The 18,259-nt window shown below is 33.0% G+C and overlaps 2 protein-coding genes across 2 annotated transcripts; both read left to right on the forward strand.

Annotated features, from left to right (window-relative positions):
* The first annotated feature begins 14,725 nt into the window (after positions 1-14,725).
* LOC129314251 (auxin-induced protein X10A-like) lies at positions 14,726-15,217 on the forward strand. Its single transcript, XM_054957626.1, has one exon. It carries the CDS (start codon positions 14,781-14,783, stop codon positions 15,057-15,059), a length of 279 nt encoding a protein of 92 aa, XP_054813601.1. The 5' UTR covers positions 14,726-14,780; the 3' UTR covers positions 15,060-15,217.
* Positions 15,218-17,083: 1,866 nt separating this feature from the next.
* Positions 17,084-17,544, forward strand: LOC129314532 (auxin-induced protein 15A-like). Its single transcript, XM_054957994.1, has one exon. The coding sequence runs from the start codon at positions 17,143-17,145 to the stop codon at positions 17,392-17,394; it is 252 nt and encodes an 83-aa protein (XP_054813969.1). The 5' UTR covers positions 17,084-17,142; the 3' UTR covers positions 17,395-17,544.
* Positions 17,545-18,259: the final 715 nt, after the last annotated feature.

Raw genomic sequence — 18,259 nt, forward strand, 5'->3', positions numbered from 1 at the left:
ACCAATGGATTTTGTCTCTTTTAAATCTGAGATCCAGTTAGCATCACTGTATCCTTCCAGTACAGCAGGAAATCTATTATATAATATACCATAATTTATGGTACTTCTCAAATATCTTAAGACTCTCACTAGAGCCTCCCAGTGTTTACTACTTGGACAGTAGGTATATCTGCTCAATCTGCCTACAGCATAAGCTACATTAGGCCTGGTAAAATTCATCAAATGCAATAGAATCCCAATAATATATGCATACTTAGATTGAGCAATTGGGTCACCCTTGTACTTTTTTAATTACACACTCGAATCATAAGGAATAGTTAGAGGAGCATCTTTAAGATGTTCAAATTTTTTGAGAATTTTCTCAACATTATGTTCTTGAGAAAGCAAAATTCCATTTTCATTCCTTATAATTTTTACACCCAAGATTACTTGGCTTCACCCATATCTTTCATATCAAAATTTAAAGAAAGAAATTTTTTTGTTTCATTAACAACATATATACTAGAGCCAAAGATTAGCATATCATCCACATATAAGCATATAATCACACAATCATTATTTACAAGTTTTGTATAAACACATATTTCTTCTTTAACAATAGAAAACCACCATTTGTCAAAACTTGATCAAGTTTGTTATGCCATTGCTTAGGTGCTTGTTTTAAGCCATATAAAGACTTGACAAGTTTACAAACTTTATTTTCTTGCCCAAAAATTACATATCCCTCAGGCTGTTTCATATAAATTTATTTTTCCAAATCACCATTCAAAAATGCTGTTTTAACATCCATTTGGTGAAAAAAAACCTTGTAAATTGAAGGCAAAGCAATAAGAACTCTTATAGAAGAAATTCTAGTTACAAGAGAAAATGTGTCAAAATAATCAATATTTTCTTTTTAAGTAAAACCCTTAGCTACAAGCCTTGTTTTATATTTATAAATTGAATCATCTGAAAAATATTTTTTCTTAAATATCCATTTACACCTAATAGCCTTAGCTCCTTAGGGCAAATCTACTAAAACTCAAGTTTTATTTTTCCTAAAAAAATCAATTTCAATTTTAATTGCTTCTTTCCAAAACTTAGCATCAAGAGAAGATATAGCTTTATAAAAATTTAATGGTTCATCTTGCACCAAATAAGTATAAAAATCATCTCCAAAACTTGTTTCTTTTCTTTTCCTTTTATTTCTTAAAACCAAATCCTCATTTGAATTTTGTTCAAACTCAGAATTTTCAACAGGTTTTGAAACACGCTCAATTTTCAAGGGAAAAATATGTTCAAAAAATTTAGCATTTTTAGTCTCAACAATTGTGTTTTGGTCTAAAATATCACTTTTCAAAACTAAAAAAATGAGAAGCTATACTTTGTTCAGTATACCTTATAAACATACAATCAGAAGTTTTAGAACCAATTTTTCTCTTTTTATGATTAGGCAATAAAACTTTTGCAAGATAACACCACACTTTCAAATATTTTAAATTCAAGGTAAACCTTTTCCATAACTCATAAGGTGTTTTTTTTGTTTTCTTATGAGGTATCCTATTTTGTAAAAAATATGCAGACAAAATAGCTTCACCCCACAAGTTATCAGGTATAAAAGAACTCACAAGCAAAGCATTCATCATTCCTTTTAATGTTCTATTTTTCCTTTCTGCAACACCATCAGACTCAAGAGAATAAGGAGGTGTTTTCTCATGAATAATACCTTCTTTTTCACAAAAATCATTTAACAAAACATATTCTCTTCCTCTATCAGGTCTAATTCTTTTAATCTTTTTATTGAACTAATTCTCAACTTTTGCTTTGTATAATTTTTTTTTCAAAAGCCTCATCTTTATTTCTTAATAAGTATACCTTAGTATATTTTAAAAAATTATCAATAAAAGTGATATAATATTTTTTACCATCTCTAGTCATGGTTTGTTTTAAATCACCTAAATTAGTGTAAATTAAAGATAGTAATTCAGATTTTCTTTGACAAGAAAAATGAGGTTTTTTACTTTGGTTTCTGCACACACTTCGCATTCCCCAAAATCATTGTTTTTTATTTTAAAAAGTAGTCTAAGTTGTCGCATCCTATTTATATAACCTTTACTAGTGTGACCTAGTCTAGCATGCCACAAATCAAAGAAATCAATCATATAAACAGGCATATATTTAGAAGATGCAGTCTTATTCATTTCATCAACATTCAAAATAAACAGTCTCTGATTACAATGCCCTTTCCCCACAAATACATTATTCTTTGTCATTACAATCTTGTTAGATTCAAATGTCACTTTAACCCCAGCTTTCCCTAACAGAGCAACTGAAATTAAGTTTGCTCTAACTTTAGGCACATGCAGAACATCATTAAGAGATAGAGTCTTTCTTGATGTGAGTTTTAAGACCAGTTTTCCTTTTCCTTGAACTTTAATAGTTTGGAAATCAGCAAGGTAAACACGGTCTTCCTTTTCCTTTACAAGATCATAGGAGGTAAACATTTCTTGGTTAGTACATATGTGTCTGGTAGCCTCAGAGTCTACCACCCATTTCTTCATATCAAAAATCAAGAGAGCTTGAGACACCATTGCAGTTAGGGCTGTGCAAAAGTCTTGTGGTTTGGTCTAACTCAATTCAACCCAAGAAAACCCGGTCTTATCTAGTCCTATAAAATGTTAGTCCTATAGGACCAAAAAGACCAAAAAGATAGGACTGATTTTTCGGGCAAGACAAGACTAGAGACCAAGCATCTAGACTAAGTGGTCCGGTCTAGTCCTATATAATTATTTTAATATAATTAAAAATAATTTATAAATTATTAATTAATAAGTTAGTGAATTAGTCTTACGTTTTGCATTTACACGTAAAAAAAAAAGTCGCACACCAATAGTATCTAGAAGTCTAGCTTTACTTCAAAACGTAGGCACAGGCGTAGCCACATACTTACTCGAGTCTCAATCCACAAAACTCATTCTCAGTTTCTCTACTCTCCAGTGTGCCGAAGCCCTAGCCCCTGCTTCCTCCAATGTGCCACCACCGACCACCGTCAATCACATCACCTGCCCTTGCTCTCCAGTCTCTATCACCCCTGACCTTTGATTCATTGCTCTTCCCTCTTTATTCTTGCTTGAGCCATTCTCCTACCCACCGCTGCTTTACTAGTATGCCACTACTATCAGTCCATCTATCGTCGCCTCTCTCATCTGATTCACCATTGAGCACGCCACACCATCACCCCACCCTTGCTCTCCATTACCCCTAACCTTTGATTCACTGCTATTCTCACATATTCGAGCAAGCAATTGCCAGGTACGTCCTGTTACCCATTGCCCTAACCCTGCTCTTATTTTTTGAAGAAGTTTCTTATAAAGGTTTCAGTTGAAAAGTAGATTTAATGTGTTGAATGAAGTTTGGCATTTCCTTGTTCTTCTTTATTTCATTTTTTTACTTAAAAAGTAGCTATAAATATTTCTTGTGCTGACCTAAGTCTGGCATATTCTTGTTCTTTTTTCACTTATTTTTTTACCTGAATCTGTGAAAAACTATTGAAGTAGATGTGTTTTTTTCCCCTGACTCTGAATTTATTGAAGTTTGTTACACAGATTTGGATTGACTTGCCTTAGAAGTTGTTTAATATGGATTAAAATTTATTACACAGATTTGGATTGACTTACGATAACACAACAATTATCTAAAGTTTTTTTCCCATGTCTGTGTTGATTTGTTTGAAGGACATTCCTGTGGGATGATTTTTATTAGTAATCACCTTATCAATTATGTGCTCTCATTTTTTAACTTTTATGTTCCTTGCTATGATTTTGTGCTGTTATAACTTGTCCATTTTGCTTCCTTTTTATCATTGTGCTGTTATAACTTGTCAATTATATGCTCTCAATTATATTTTATTATTGTGAAGTGATGGATATTGAGCAAACATCTAGCATTGACCAACCTCAATCGTCTCTTTTCACTGGTGAAAATGTGAGTTCAACTCCTTCTGGACCATCTTTGACACCTACTCCTCCTCCTCAACCCCCAACTACTATGGAATGTCCTCCTCCTCTTACAACTGTAACTGAAAGTGAAACTACAGAAGGTAGTAGAAAGAGAAAAAATTCTGCAAGAAAGGTGTTGAAAGTGTGGGAACACTTTACTAAGTTACCATTGGAGGAGATAAATGGAGAAGTTAGAGCTGCATGCAAGTATTGTAATTTAGATTATGCTTGTGACCCAGGCAAGCATGGTTTAATGTAACACTTACCCCGAGTATTATCCAAAAATCACATAATTTAAATAAATTAAGTGTGGTTAAGGAGTTGATCTTCTAACCAACTTAAGAAATAAATTATTTAAAACCTAAAAAAAATTATAGGTTCTACCTATAGCGCACAGAAGCAAGCTAGACGAAAGTGGAATAAAAAGATGCGGTCATGATAGCATTAAATTGCTGTCATGACAGCCCTCTTGGGCCAACTTTCGGGAGGTTTTATTCCGTCATTCGACCTCCGATTGAAGTAATTTTAAATCTCACACGTCACATTCAAAAGGTACTATAAGTTTACTAAATTTTAAAAAGATCTAACGTTCAGATTAAAAATTAGACATGTTAAAAGATTAGTTATTTTTGCTGTCATGACAGCTAAAAAAAGCTGTCATGACAGCACCTCCGGACTAACTTCCAGGGTGCACCATTTCATCATCCGACCTCCGATCAAAGAAATTCCAAAGCTCACATGTGACTTTTAAATAGTACTATTAGCATACCAAATTTTGGAAAGATCCAACAGATGGATTAAATTTCATGCATGTTGTAACATTATCAATTATTGCTATTATGACAGGACTTTTGCTGTCATGACAGCTCCTCCAGAACAAATTCCGGAGTGTTCCATTTTTTTGTCTGATATTCGATCGATGTGATTCCAAATCCCACATGAAGCTTATAAAAGGTTTTACTTGTGACCCAAATTTTAGAGAAATCCAACGGTCGGATTAAGATTTGGACACCCGGATGCAAAAGTGCAGGTTTTTAATAAAAACCATTTTCAAAGTTATCCAAATCTCATCCTAATAGTCACAAACTTGTGGGAACACTTTAGACACGTCAAATAGGACTAAAAACACCTGATAGAATATTTAAATGGTAGAAAAACCCTTTATACCAAAATTTGACCACTCGGGTGTCATTTCTCAAAATGGACCCTAAACCCCCAAAATGCACAAATCACACAAGAGTGGTCAAAAACTGTTCTAAATATCATATACACATATGAATACACACACTAAACATTTTCACTTGGCTCAGAGATCTCTGTGGGGCCCACGCACCCACTCTCTCTATCCAAGGTATATGTTTGCCTATAACACACCATTTGCAATGCAACCATTTTGTATTTGCTTGTGGAATTACATATATACCAAAATAAATATTTGCTTGTAGTGAAAACTTGGTCTACTAAATAAATCCATCAAAACTACACACCATAGCTAAGTTTTCTTGCTACAAGTCTACAAGCAGACAAAAATTTATACATAAGCCATACAATCCACACATACTCATGCACATATACATAAAAATATCCTACTGGCACCCTAATCCTAAATACATTACAATAGATTTGCTCAAAATAAAGGGGTTGTAGTTTTTTACAATTCACAAACAACCCCTAGCTCTGCTCCTTTCCTCGTCCTCCACTAGTTACTTCGCCTGGACCTAGAATATTGAAAAGAAAGGGGTGAGATAACTACAATCTCAGTAACAGAGAAATCTACATTGATTATTATAAAGTAAGCTATAATCGAATAAACGAATAATAAATTCAACATAGTATATAATTTAACCATTTAAAATGCATGAATGCATGACATAGACTGGTATGGCCTTTCATGACCAACAGAATGTCCCCTAGCACTCTTTAACTCATAGGTAAACCTTATACCTACTTGTACCTCCACAGGCACAAAACATCATCTAAGGTATAATCTAATCCACCGAACCACCTATGCCCCTTCGACGTGAATCCTGAGCAGTCGAAGCTAACTCCCTCCCAGAGCCAGCCCGACTTACTCTCCATGTAAGGGCTACCTTGGCCTAGGCACTCAATCTCACACTTCATATGTTGGATTCCCTCCCCCACTGAGAGGTGTCGAACACTCAATATACTAACCACTTTAGTGTACTGAGCCCACAATACGTAAGGCAATACTGAGTACTGACAGTGTGTCATAGAATATCAAAAGTTTACACCTTCTCATTGGTGAATTCCCACTAAGATCATGCCTTTTATTCGTGTTTATCTTTCCCGAGTATTGACCACTTCAACACTCTAAGGTAGTATAACATTTATAAACCTCCCTTAAACAGTTCCTTAGCCTATCTAAGGTACCTTAATTATACTTCCTTAAGTGCAACTTCTATTCCTTATGATTAAAATACATGTAAACAAATCTCGTTCTATAAAAACATTGTTGTCAAACAATTAGAAAACATATTTGCACTATAATCAAAATAGTACCCTATAACCCCTTATAAAGCACATTTAATCTTTTAAAACACGTAATGTATGATAGCCAGTAATATTTATTCAAAAATAGTTAAAACAAAGTAATAAGAAATATAAATTCTCCTGTTACCTTAACTCTTTGGTACCAAAAGGGTTCCTCTTGTACAAAATAGGACTCGGCTTGTTCCTTAACTTTCGAACAAATTCCACCAACAATTCGTACAATATATAAGTGATCCACATCACTTATCACTATATATATGTGTATATAATTTTTTTTTATAGATGCTTCAAGTGTTATTAACACTAAGGAGATAATTATTTGAAGATTTGTTGAGTTTGTTTCTGTTGAAGCTAAGGAGATAATTACATGACAGATGTAATGTAGTGTTGAATGTTGTTGAGTGTTTTTGTTAAAATTATATATTTAAATCATTTGGAGTTTAGACTGTAACTGAAATATTATTTTCTTGATGTTAGAAATTATTATGAATTTATTATGATTATAAGTGTTTTATTATCTTAATTGAGTTTATTAGGTTGAAATAGATTATTGCTTATCATAGAGAAAAAAAGAAAGAAAAAGGCCAAGTGAGTATTGGACTAATAGAACTAGTCTCCCAGTCCTATGGACCAAGTCTGGTCTTGTTAATATTTAGGTTTTCATAGGACTAGACCGGACTACGGGTTGCTTAACTCAGTCCTTTTTATGAAAAGGACTAGACTCCAGGCTGAAGTCCAATCCTATCCAGTCCTTTGTGTAGCTCTAATTGCAGTTATGATGTTGTCATCATTGTCATTATCTCGTTGTACCAAATTTACATTTGGCTTTCTAGGCTTATCATGATTGTTCTCTTCCTACATTGTGCTACATAGTTTCCTAATTTTCCACAAACAAAATAGTCTCCTTTTTTCTTGAAAGAGGGGTTAGAAGCACTAGGTTTGTAATTAGATTTCTTATTCTTTTTGTTGTCTTTAGTTTTAAGGTCATACTTACTGCACGTACTACCTTATGATTGGTGTCTTCAATTATAATATGACTGATCAGGTCAGTCAAGGATAGCTACTTTTGTTTATGTTTCAGTTACTATTTTTAATCATTTCATGATTCTGGCAGCTTCTCAATTAGGATTCTAGTAATAAACTTGTCAGGAAGTTTGATGTTTTCAGCATAAAGCTCCAGTAGCTTGTGATATTTATTGATTTGCTCCTTCATATCCTTGTTCTCAATCATCTCCCATTTATAATAGTTTCCCACAATGAACTTTTATTTGTTGGCATCCTCAGCAGTGTACTTTATCACCAAGGACTCCCATATCTTACAAGCTTCTTTATAGACACAGTAGACAATGAACAAATCATTAGATAAAGTGCTAATGACTGGCATACCTTGTTTGCATGAGTCCATGCAACTTTCTGAGCTTAGTCAGCATCAGTAAGAGGCTTGGATTGAGCAAGAGCAATAGCTACACCATGCATATCAAGAATGGTTAAGACTCGTTCCTGCCAACATTTGAAGTTCTTGCTATCAAAGACCTTTATCTTTGATATGTCTAGGAATGGCCTTGGCAGGGGGACTGTAACGGCAGCAGAGACATCTTGATCTCCACTTGAACCACTAGTATTAGCATTGTTGGATGCCATTTAGTTTAGTTAGTTCTTAAGATTGTCAGCGATGTAGATGTAAATCGTGAGCTACTTGAGTCATGCTCAGAAGGACACAATCCTTAAGAACTATTCAGGCACTTTGGGATGACGGACTGATAATTTTTTGGATTAAACAAGCACTTCCTACATAATGCAAGGGCATAGAACAATAGTACTAACAGAAATAAACTCAGATGAAAAAGAGAAGTTAGAGGAGGAGATGAATGCCTCGAAAGGTCAAGGGGCTGGCATCTTGTTCAGTCCAAATGCATGCCTATATATAGGCCAAGATCTTGGATGAACATTGAGCTACATTTACAAGATTAATTCACCAGTTACACAAACGTAAAATAAATTTAAGCATTTGTCTGGAAATGTTGGGAGGACAAACATTTTCAAGAATTTATACAACCATTTCAAGAATCTGTTTAAAGATAAAAAATGCTTTCGGTTTGAATTCAAATTCTAGACAGCCAGAGAGCTTTATCAAAATGAATAGCAAGCGTGGACATATAATCCATGAGAATAACTAACCAAGCTTAAACACACAATCTATAAGGATAAATAATCAATTGAGTGCGGCTGAAGCCACGAAAGATGAGCGACAGGAGCTACAAAACAAGTGTTGGCATGAAGCCCACACAAAACAAGTGTGAATATGATACTCACGAATAATTATTCCTTCGTTCCATGTGTGTTGGCCTACGCACGAGCTAGCACCTCCCATAAGCACTTTGCTAGCTATGCATACTATGGCATGTCAAGGGCTATTAGAACTATCATTAGCATTTAGTGTTTTGAATTTCAGTCTCCCTCATTAAAATCAAGTGTGTATAGACAAAGAAAAATTAATTTTAAAATTTTCACTTTCAAATATTATTCAACTATCATTTTTCATTGCTCAAAATTATTGTCATTTTCTCCATACACAAATCATTGTCATAAAAACTTTATATTAGTGTAGAATTAAATAATTAAATTTTTTATGAGAAATAATGCCATTTATCATATATCCATTTCAATCATTGCTTATCAACAATATAATCATTAGTAAAATTTAGGATGTTATCATTAACAAGACCATTAATATGAAAATATGCTTAACAAGAATATGTAAACAATTTATAAAGCAATAATAATAATATTCAAATAAAGAAACTGTTTTTTATAAACACTTTATTGAAAATATATTTGGAATATCACCCACTTACCTAAAAATTTTTAAGAATTCTACAACTTGACTCTTTAAAGTTCTCACTTACTTCAGTAATTCTTCAAATAATCTAATACATAACCCAACAAGACTCTTGTCATTATAAATTTATCTTCTTATATTAAATAAGCAAAATTACCATTCAAAACTCTTCAATAATTCTTTAAATTTCTCATTAACCCCTAAAACTTTCACTGAACCCTCCAATAATTTCTATCAAGTAGATCAACAATACTTGATAACATTCAACCTTAACCATTAACTCAGCCCTTGTTCCAAACTTAAGAAAAATCTTAATTATTTTATAGTTTAACAATTTCTCTTTCGGTGTTACATGATACTAATGAGTAGTTTAAATTTACAATTTGTATGTAAAGACATATATTTCATCAATCAAGTAACATTTATAATCCCAAGTAATAGCCCAAGTTACCATACATATGATCCTTCAAACTATATTATGCCAATTTAACAACATTCTTTCGAACATTTTCACAAATATCTTCAATGCATCAAAATTTAGTTCATACTAAGCATCCAATAATTTAATCAATTTTCAACATAGCTCCAGCATCGTTAAAGATACAAAGTATCTCAAATTAAATTCTAATCAACTTTTGAACCACACTTGGGCAGCAACTAAAATTAACAACTTCAATTAAAAAAAAATTCTACCATGTATATACTCATTTAACAGGCTTCTTCCCCGAGACAACTAAGAAATTAAATTTTTCCCTTCTCACAATAACAACCACAACAATTAAAACAAGACTTAAACTCCCTCCTCCAACGGCTCCGACAGCTCAAAGGAAGAAAGATACAGCACTCATCGGCCAAAAGAGGAAAGGGATCATGCTTACCTCATGCACACATGCAACACCAACAACCAAGGAGGAAGATTGGATGAAAGCTGAACGCACCACCCATCACCAAACTCACGCGACAGCAGCTTCAATCAGCAACGCTGGAAACAGGGGCGAGAAGAAGTTGCAGATCAGACACGGAGGATGAGGAAGGCTGTTCGACTCAACCCAACCACAACAAGTATAGATAAGGAAGAGAACTAACATTCAGAACCCATGCACACCATGCCCACATCAAGAAAAGAAAGAGTCAGAGCAAAGATGGCCAACACAAGTGCGGACGGAGGTGCGACGGTGAGTGACGCTGCTAGTGACGATGGAGGATCTCAACTACTCTCATATGCAGACGCGAAGAAGAAGAGGCAAATCCAAGCCTCCTCCAAGTCGTTGAGCACATCAAACAGAGGAGAGCGGAGATTTGCCGAGCTGCTACAGAGGAGAACGGAGTGTTCGTATCGCTGTCAGGAGGCCATGAGATTGCAGACGATGAGGCTACGAGAAGGAACATGATCGAGAAGAGAGGAAGAGCTAAATAATGGGTGCAGAGAGAGGGGGGAAAAAAAACTGTCTCTAGCATGTTTTGTGGAGTTCGAATGGCGGTGAGGATAAAAGACGAAAGGAATACTCTGTTTATTTTTTTCTTTCCTAAAATCTGATTCAAGAAATTTTTGAAAAAATTACGAGAAAAAGCATGGGAAAATCACAACAAAGGGTACAAAATATTATAAAAAAGAACACACAATTTTCTTATAATTTGAAATTAAACTTTTTCTTAGAAAAATTTCAACCTTGGATTCTCGAGAAAGTTTCTTACTTAAGTTCCTTTAAACTATCAATTTCTACTTACTATAAAATTTATTTAAATAAAACATAAATTGGGAAAAAAATTTGTTCAATTTAAAATTTAAGATTATTACATTTACCTTGTTATATCATGGATAGAGATAGATGTCTCGTGATATACATATCTATATATATTAAAAAAGAGATAAAAAAAATTATAATCATTATATATGATGAAATGTTGGCGTCGCATCTATCAATCAGAAAATGCTGGTAGGAATGTTTCTCTCAAGAGTAGAAAGAAGAGATAGAGAGAAAATTTGTGCACTATGTTTTTAAGGCATGGGCTTAATTCTCCCCCATATATTCCAATCTCTGAATGCAAATTAGGCTGATGACAAATTTCTTTCTAAGATACAATATTAAAATTTTTAAATATGGTTTGCACTATCAAGACTCAAGTCAACACAATAACAATTTTTAAAAAGTGATAATTTAACTTTATTTTTGATTCACTTAAAGACAAAAAATGAATCTCTGTAGTTGGATGTGTGAAATAAGTAATGGTGAGAGGTATTAATTACAGATAATGAAGTGGTGCCTTCTAAATAATAAAATTCTTTAGTTAAAAGTCATAACACTATGTCAGTTCATGAACTAATATAGTTCAATAATTAATATTATAACTAAGGGTTATTTATAATCTTTTAATAAAAAGTTGTATTTTTTTTAATATGTAGAGTTTTCTTGAAATAACATTTCTTTTTACTAAGAGACAACTTTTAGTTTTGTAACATTCCAAATATGCCTTAAGAACATAGAAAGACATGACCTTGGTGATAATTATATTGTAACTTTCTACATAGCCTTTCATAAAAATTTCTTAATTTATGAGGACATGACTTTTAAAAAAAGACATCTCTTTATTTTGAAAATAAGGAGAATGACAATGAACGCTTCCAGATGAGCAAAAATAGCAGTGATGGCTGAACACAGCTAAAACTTTATCTATTCACAAGTAAATTAGTGAATTTGTACTTGTGAATAGATGAACTTTTAGTTGTGTTTGGCCTCACTACTATTTTTCCTCATCTAGGAGCCCTCACTACCGTTCTCCCTTAAAAGTATCCCAACACATTCCAAAAAATATTCCAACATTTGCTTGCACTATTTTTACAAAATGCCGCTCCGACGTACATGCTATCAGCTGGACTTGTCAAGACAAAGAGAGTCTAAGAGATGCCTCAAGCGTGTCAAGGCATCAAACTGACGACTATAAAAATCTTTATAGACACATTAAGGTTTGAAATGTTCCAATGATCCTTCTTGTACAAAGACATCAAACAAAATCATGTGATCATTCTCATCCATGTCATACATCATAAAGCTAACCTTTCATAAGTCATAATCTCAACTAAATGGATTTCCGAGTTCTCGCTTCATTTGGCTCGTCCTGACTTTCTGCTTTCTGTAAAAGACCTTCAAGACACAACCATGTGATCTCCAAGAGCCGTTGTCTTCCAATAGGCCATATCACACATAACCTCTCATCCACCAATTATTGAAGGAAAACAAATCCATTCATCTATATATAGATACCCGCACTCATACTTGCATGCATTTCAGAGAACTTTCTTTTCTTTTCTTTTTGTTTTTTGTTTCCCTCTCTTAAGCACAAAACATGGGGTTTCGTTTGCCAGGAATGAGAAGGCCTTCATTTGCCACAAAAGTGGCTTCTTGAAATTTAGTTGAAGTACCAAAGGGATATCTTGCAGTATATGTTGGAGAGGAAATGAAGAGGTTTGTAATTACTATATCATACTTGAGTCAACCTTCGTTTTGAGAGTTGTTAAGCCAAGTCGAAGAAGAATTTGGGTATGATCATCCAATAGGTGCCCTTACTATTCCTTGCAAAGAAGATGTCTTCCTTAACGTCACTTCTTCCTTCAATGGGTTCTAGGTTGCAAGGACAAGCCTAACTACAATTATAGTCAGCAAATTTTGTAAAGGAAGTAATTCAGATCCTTTTGCTTTGTAAAGATTTTTTGGGTATTTTTTTTTTCTTTGTAAAAAATTGTATGTCCAGTTAGAAATTTGTGAATAGAAACATTTCATTTTTATCTTACTAAGTTCTGAGTGTCTACGGTGTTGAACCTTTTTTGATTGGTAAATTAAGCCAATCAATGGCTTGTAGGTCTATCAACTCAATCAATCTCTCGGTCCACTTTGTTTTATTAAAAATTCTTGGGATCAATTCTCTTTGGTGGATTATGGATATTGAATTATTAATCTAGTCCTATGTCACAAGTAATAATATTTTCTCCATAAAAACAAGTTAGATCCAAGTAAAAATTTGGACGTTTAAATAGATATTTATAGCACTGGCCATTAGATTTCATAATATAATTCATTTTGGCTTATGGTTTAGAGCATCAAGACCATAGAACGAATATTTTATGTAAAATCTGATTGTTCAAGTCTAGATATATATAGTAAACTTCATGCGTAATGTCCACGTGGTCTTGCCAATATACAAGTTTAATATCAATCAATATAGGTCCTCCTTAAGATGTCAAAGAATTAATCTATATATTATCTGGCTTGGTAGCTGCATTATTGCTCCGATCTCTTGATTTAACATCTTGATATCCTTGAAAAGAAAAGAAACTATAAGACAACATCATGTGATCCCTTACGGTCCTTGTCCCTTTGTAGTGTCTTGATCCTTAAGTTCACCAGAAAAACATCACTGACTTGCTTGTATTTTTATTTTATTTTTAATAACTCTTGAGGACCTTGGAAGACACATAAATGATACTCAAGAACATCAAATTTTGAAAATGACATTAAAAGACCATGACTGCAAGGTAAAAAAATAAAATAAAATAACTAGCTTTATTTTATTATGGAGGGCCAGTTACAAGGATTAATTGCCTGATGCTAATATACTCTATCAACAATAAGAATTATTAGTAAATACTGGAAGCTTGACTGTAAATAATTTATTTAGTTATATATTTACATTTTTTTGATCATGATTTCCAACTAAAATTAAGTTTCGGGACTTTAAGATTCAAAAAAGAAAGGAATATGAAAATGGGCCTTTTGATAATTTAAAATTAAATATCATTGTCATTATGCAGAGAAATGCAGGCGAGTGTTATTTTCCCTTTTATCTCATGCACAGCTAGTCATCTTTAACTGTATTAGAGACATGAATACGAACTTCAATATTTAATTTGAATCCATAGACATGCATGCCAACCATTACTCATACGTACTTTTCACTAAAATGCTTCTCCAGCATACTATTGCTATAAGGAAGCATAAGAGATGTCTGAAGCATGTCTGGAACATAAATGACAACTGTAAAACTTGACTGTTCAAATGATATCATTCTTTATATTTGACGAAGACATGCAACAGAATCATATGATGTTTATCATTCATGTCTCTGTGGATTGGACTATAACTCATTAAGCTAATTCTTCATCGATCATATCTTAATCAGATGGAATTTCCAAGTCCTCTATTTTCATTTGGCTCCTCCTGACTTGTTGCTTTTTGAAAAAGACCTCTTAAAGACACAACCATGTGATCTCAAAGAGCCCTTGTCTTCAAGTAGGCCCTATCACATAATCTCTCATCCACCAGTTATTGAAGGAAAATACAAATCCATTCATCTATACATACTCATACTTGCATGGATCAGAAGCAACACAACTCTACAACAATGTCCTCAAGCATCTAAATTTGAGCACTTTCTTCTAATCCTCTTAAACACAGAAAATGGGCTTTCGTTTGCCAGGAACGAGAAGGGCTTCATTTGCCACAAAAGTGGCTTCTTCAAAATCATGTGAAGTGCCAAAGGGATATCTTGCAGTCTATATTGGAGAGGAAATGAAGAGGTTTGTGATTCCTATATCTTACTTGAATCAATCTTCATTTCGAGAGCTGTTGAGCCAAGTTGAGGAAGAATATGGATATGATCATCCAATGGGCGCTCTCACTATTCCTTGCAGAGAAGATGTCTTCATTAATGTCACTTCTTCTTTCAACAGGTGCTAGCTGATAGAGACAGGATACACATAGATTTGCCACCACAATTTCGTACTCTATCATTTTGCTTTGTAAAGAACTTTGTTCTTTAAATTTTCTTTCCTTACTTGGGAAGAGAAAAATTGTATACCAAAATGAGGAATTTATGAAGAAAATTTTCAACTTTATCTTCAGGCATTGAACTTTTAGTTCAGGACACAAAGGGTTTTTTCTTGTAGAAAAATTCAGCAAAAAATTAGATTCTTGAATATAGTAAATTCAAATAAAGATTTTGCTTGAAGTTAATAAAAGTATCTTTATATAAGTGCAAGCAAATTAATCTATAAGATTCTTAAGAAGACTTAGAAAATAGTTTTATTGATACTCAAAGTGATTTTTTAATTCCTAGAGATTGAATTTAATTTTAGCACAATAATAATTTCTTGTACGGGAAGAGTTGAAAATTCATTGACATTTTAGTCTTCAACGATATCATCAGTTTATAAAAATATGGATTTCAATTCAATGGTTTGTCACCCTCAAGATGTCAAGATGTTATCTATCTCTCTAATAATAGTTGTCTCGACAGTTGTAATGCACTCTCATTATTTAACATCTTGAGCCCTGGAAAGAATATTAGAGACAATATGATGTGATTTCTTATGGTCCTTCTCGCTCTGTAACATCTTATTTCTTGACCACAAGAAAACATCTTGAAGCATTATCCGAGCTCGATTTCATATATTTTTCCACGTATATAATTTGATTATATTGAACATATACTTTCCAACATATACCATGACTTTTGAAATCAAACAGATATGTTCTTGTGAGGTCTAAGTTTGTCGTGAGAATCAAGTAAAAATAGATAAATATAAGCTAATTCCTAGAGAGCCGAGGGAAAATGTTAACTTCATCAAATGTAAACTGTAGCTCCATGGGTTCCCCTGTCATTGATTGTTGAAAGCTTCTTGTTCTGCTATTGAATTACACAGTTTTATTAGAGATATGAATAAGAACATAGGTAGTATAGGCTCTAATTGTTCTGTAAATTTATTTACAGGCAATTAATTAAAGGTGGGAATGGACAACTACAAAATGCATTTTTCCTGGTATATCTATAGTCGTCTTTAACTATTTATTAATTTGATTATACTGAAAAGATACTTTCCAGCATAATCATTAATTAGTTGATTATTGCCTTAACTTTGATCCAAGTGTGTGAGTGAACCATGAATTTTGAAGTCAAACAGATTTGTTCAGGTGAGGTCCAACAAATAGATAAACAAAATTAAGCTAATTCCTAATTAAAATTTAAAGGGCAGCGAGAAAATGTTTAGTTCATCAAATGTACACTATAGCTCCACCGGTTTGATCTGCTATTGAATTTCGCAATTTGATTAACAAGAACATGAAGCCTGGGAAAGAAAAATTGTTTTGTTCATACGACTTCCATCAATAACTTAATTAGCAATCTCATCAATATTTTCAAGTCTTTATATATTTAGTTTTCAGTAAGAATGTGCCAAGAAAAAATATTCCCCTTTGAGATAAATTTCCAGATATTTCATTAACCTGATCCAAGAAGCATGTTTATTGCAATCCTGTAAGCTAAGGCACTTTCCAAAAGCTCAATACTTACTCTTTTCAACTGAATGCTACTCCAACATGTCTTAGTAGGACTAATGAAGATATAGGAAAAGCCTAAGAGATGTCTTAAGTATGTTTGTAACTTGACATGACAACCATAAATTTCTTTCAATAGACGTTAAGCTTTTGAGAAGTTCCAATTATTCTTCTTGAGATTTGAGAAAGACATATATAAAACAATATCATGTGATCCTTGTCATCAAGATGTCTCTGGACTATCTTCATTTGGCTCATCCTGACTTGTTATTATTATTATCATTTGAAAAAGACCTCCGAGACAGCATCATGTGATCTCTATATGCCCTTGTCTTCAAATAATATAATTAACCCCTATCTCCACAATTCATCTATATATACTCATACTTCTATGCTTCCAGAGGCAAGAAACACAAGTATTTCACAATACTCTCTGGCATAAACATTCAAACATTTCCTTCTTATACCTCTTACTCACAACAAAACAATGGGTTTTCATCTTCCTGGAGTCAAAAAAACTTCAAAATCTGGTGAAGTGCCAAAGGGATATTTGGCAATATATGTCAGAAAGGAGATGAAGAGATTTGTGATTCCTATATCTCACTTGAATCAACCTTCATTTCAAGTGTTGTTAAGTGAAGCTGAAGAAGAATTTGGACATGATCATCCAATGGGAGCTCTCACTATTCCTTGCAGAGAAGACATTTTCCTGAAAGTCATTTCTTCCAAGGAATGCTAGCTAGCATGAAAAGACAACATTAACAATTAGATTAGTCAACACAATTTTGTAAAGAAGACAAGTTAGATAGTGATTTTGCTATGTAAAGATTTCCTCCCTCTTTTTCTTATTATGCTTGGGAAATGACAAATTGTATACATCAGATGAGAAATTCATGAATAGACAATTTTTTACGTTATATCAATCAATTTTGAACATCAAAGGCATTGATATGATCTTTTAGTTTAGGCGACTGAAAATGTCATATTCCTTAATCCAGCAAATTCAAAACAAGATTTAGTTTTGTGGGAACAAAGGCATTTCTATATAAGTTCAAGCATGTTAATCCCTTGAATTTCTTCGAAGAAATTTTAGGTTTATTTGGTAATAAAAAAAATTCTAAATTTCCTGGATAAATTATATTATGTTACTTTCTAATTTCAACTGTGTAATTAAATTCCATAAGGGTAGATCAGGAAACACCATTTATGTTTTTGTCACCAATAATAGTATCTAAACTAATAAAAATATGTGAACTAAATTCAATAGCTTGTAACATCGTTATCTAAATTCAACTTTCTAGCAACACTTAGCTTGTTTCATAATGGATTGTTGGGTTAAAGGGTGAAGCAAGTTTCTAGAAGTGTTAAAGGGTGCAAAATCACCATTTTCTAAATATTTTCTTAGTTAATTAATGGTTAAAGTTAATATTTATTAGTAGAAACAATATCATATCGTTTTAAAACATTGAAGGAAAATATTGCACCAAAAATGAGTTTATTAGGATCCTAGATGTTTCTAACTTATAGTTTAGTGACAAATTTACACTTTAACCTTAGATTATTTGTATCAAATACAATCTCCTTTGGTGCATAGCAACCATTAG

The sequence above is a fragment of the Prosopis cineraria genome, unplaced genomic scaffold, assembly GCF_029017545.1.
Source record: "Prosopis cineraria cultivar Desert tree isolate PC_DT_omini unplaced genomic scaffold, ASM2901754v1 PC6, whole genome shotgun sequence".
NCBI lineage: Eukaryota > Viridiplantae > Streptophyta > Magnoliopsida > Fabales > Fabaceae > Prosopis > Prosopis cineraria.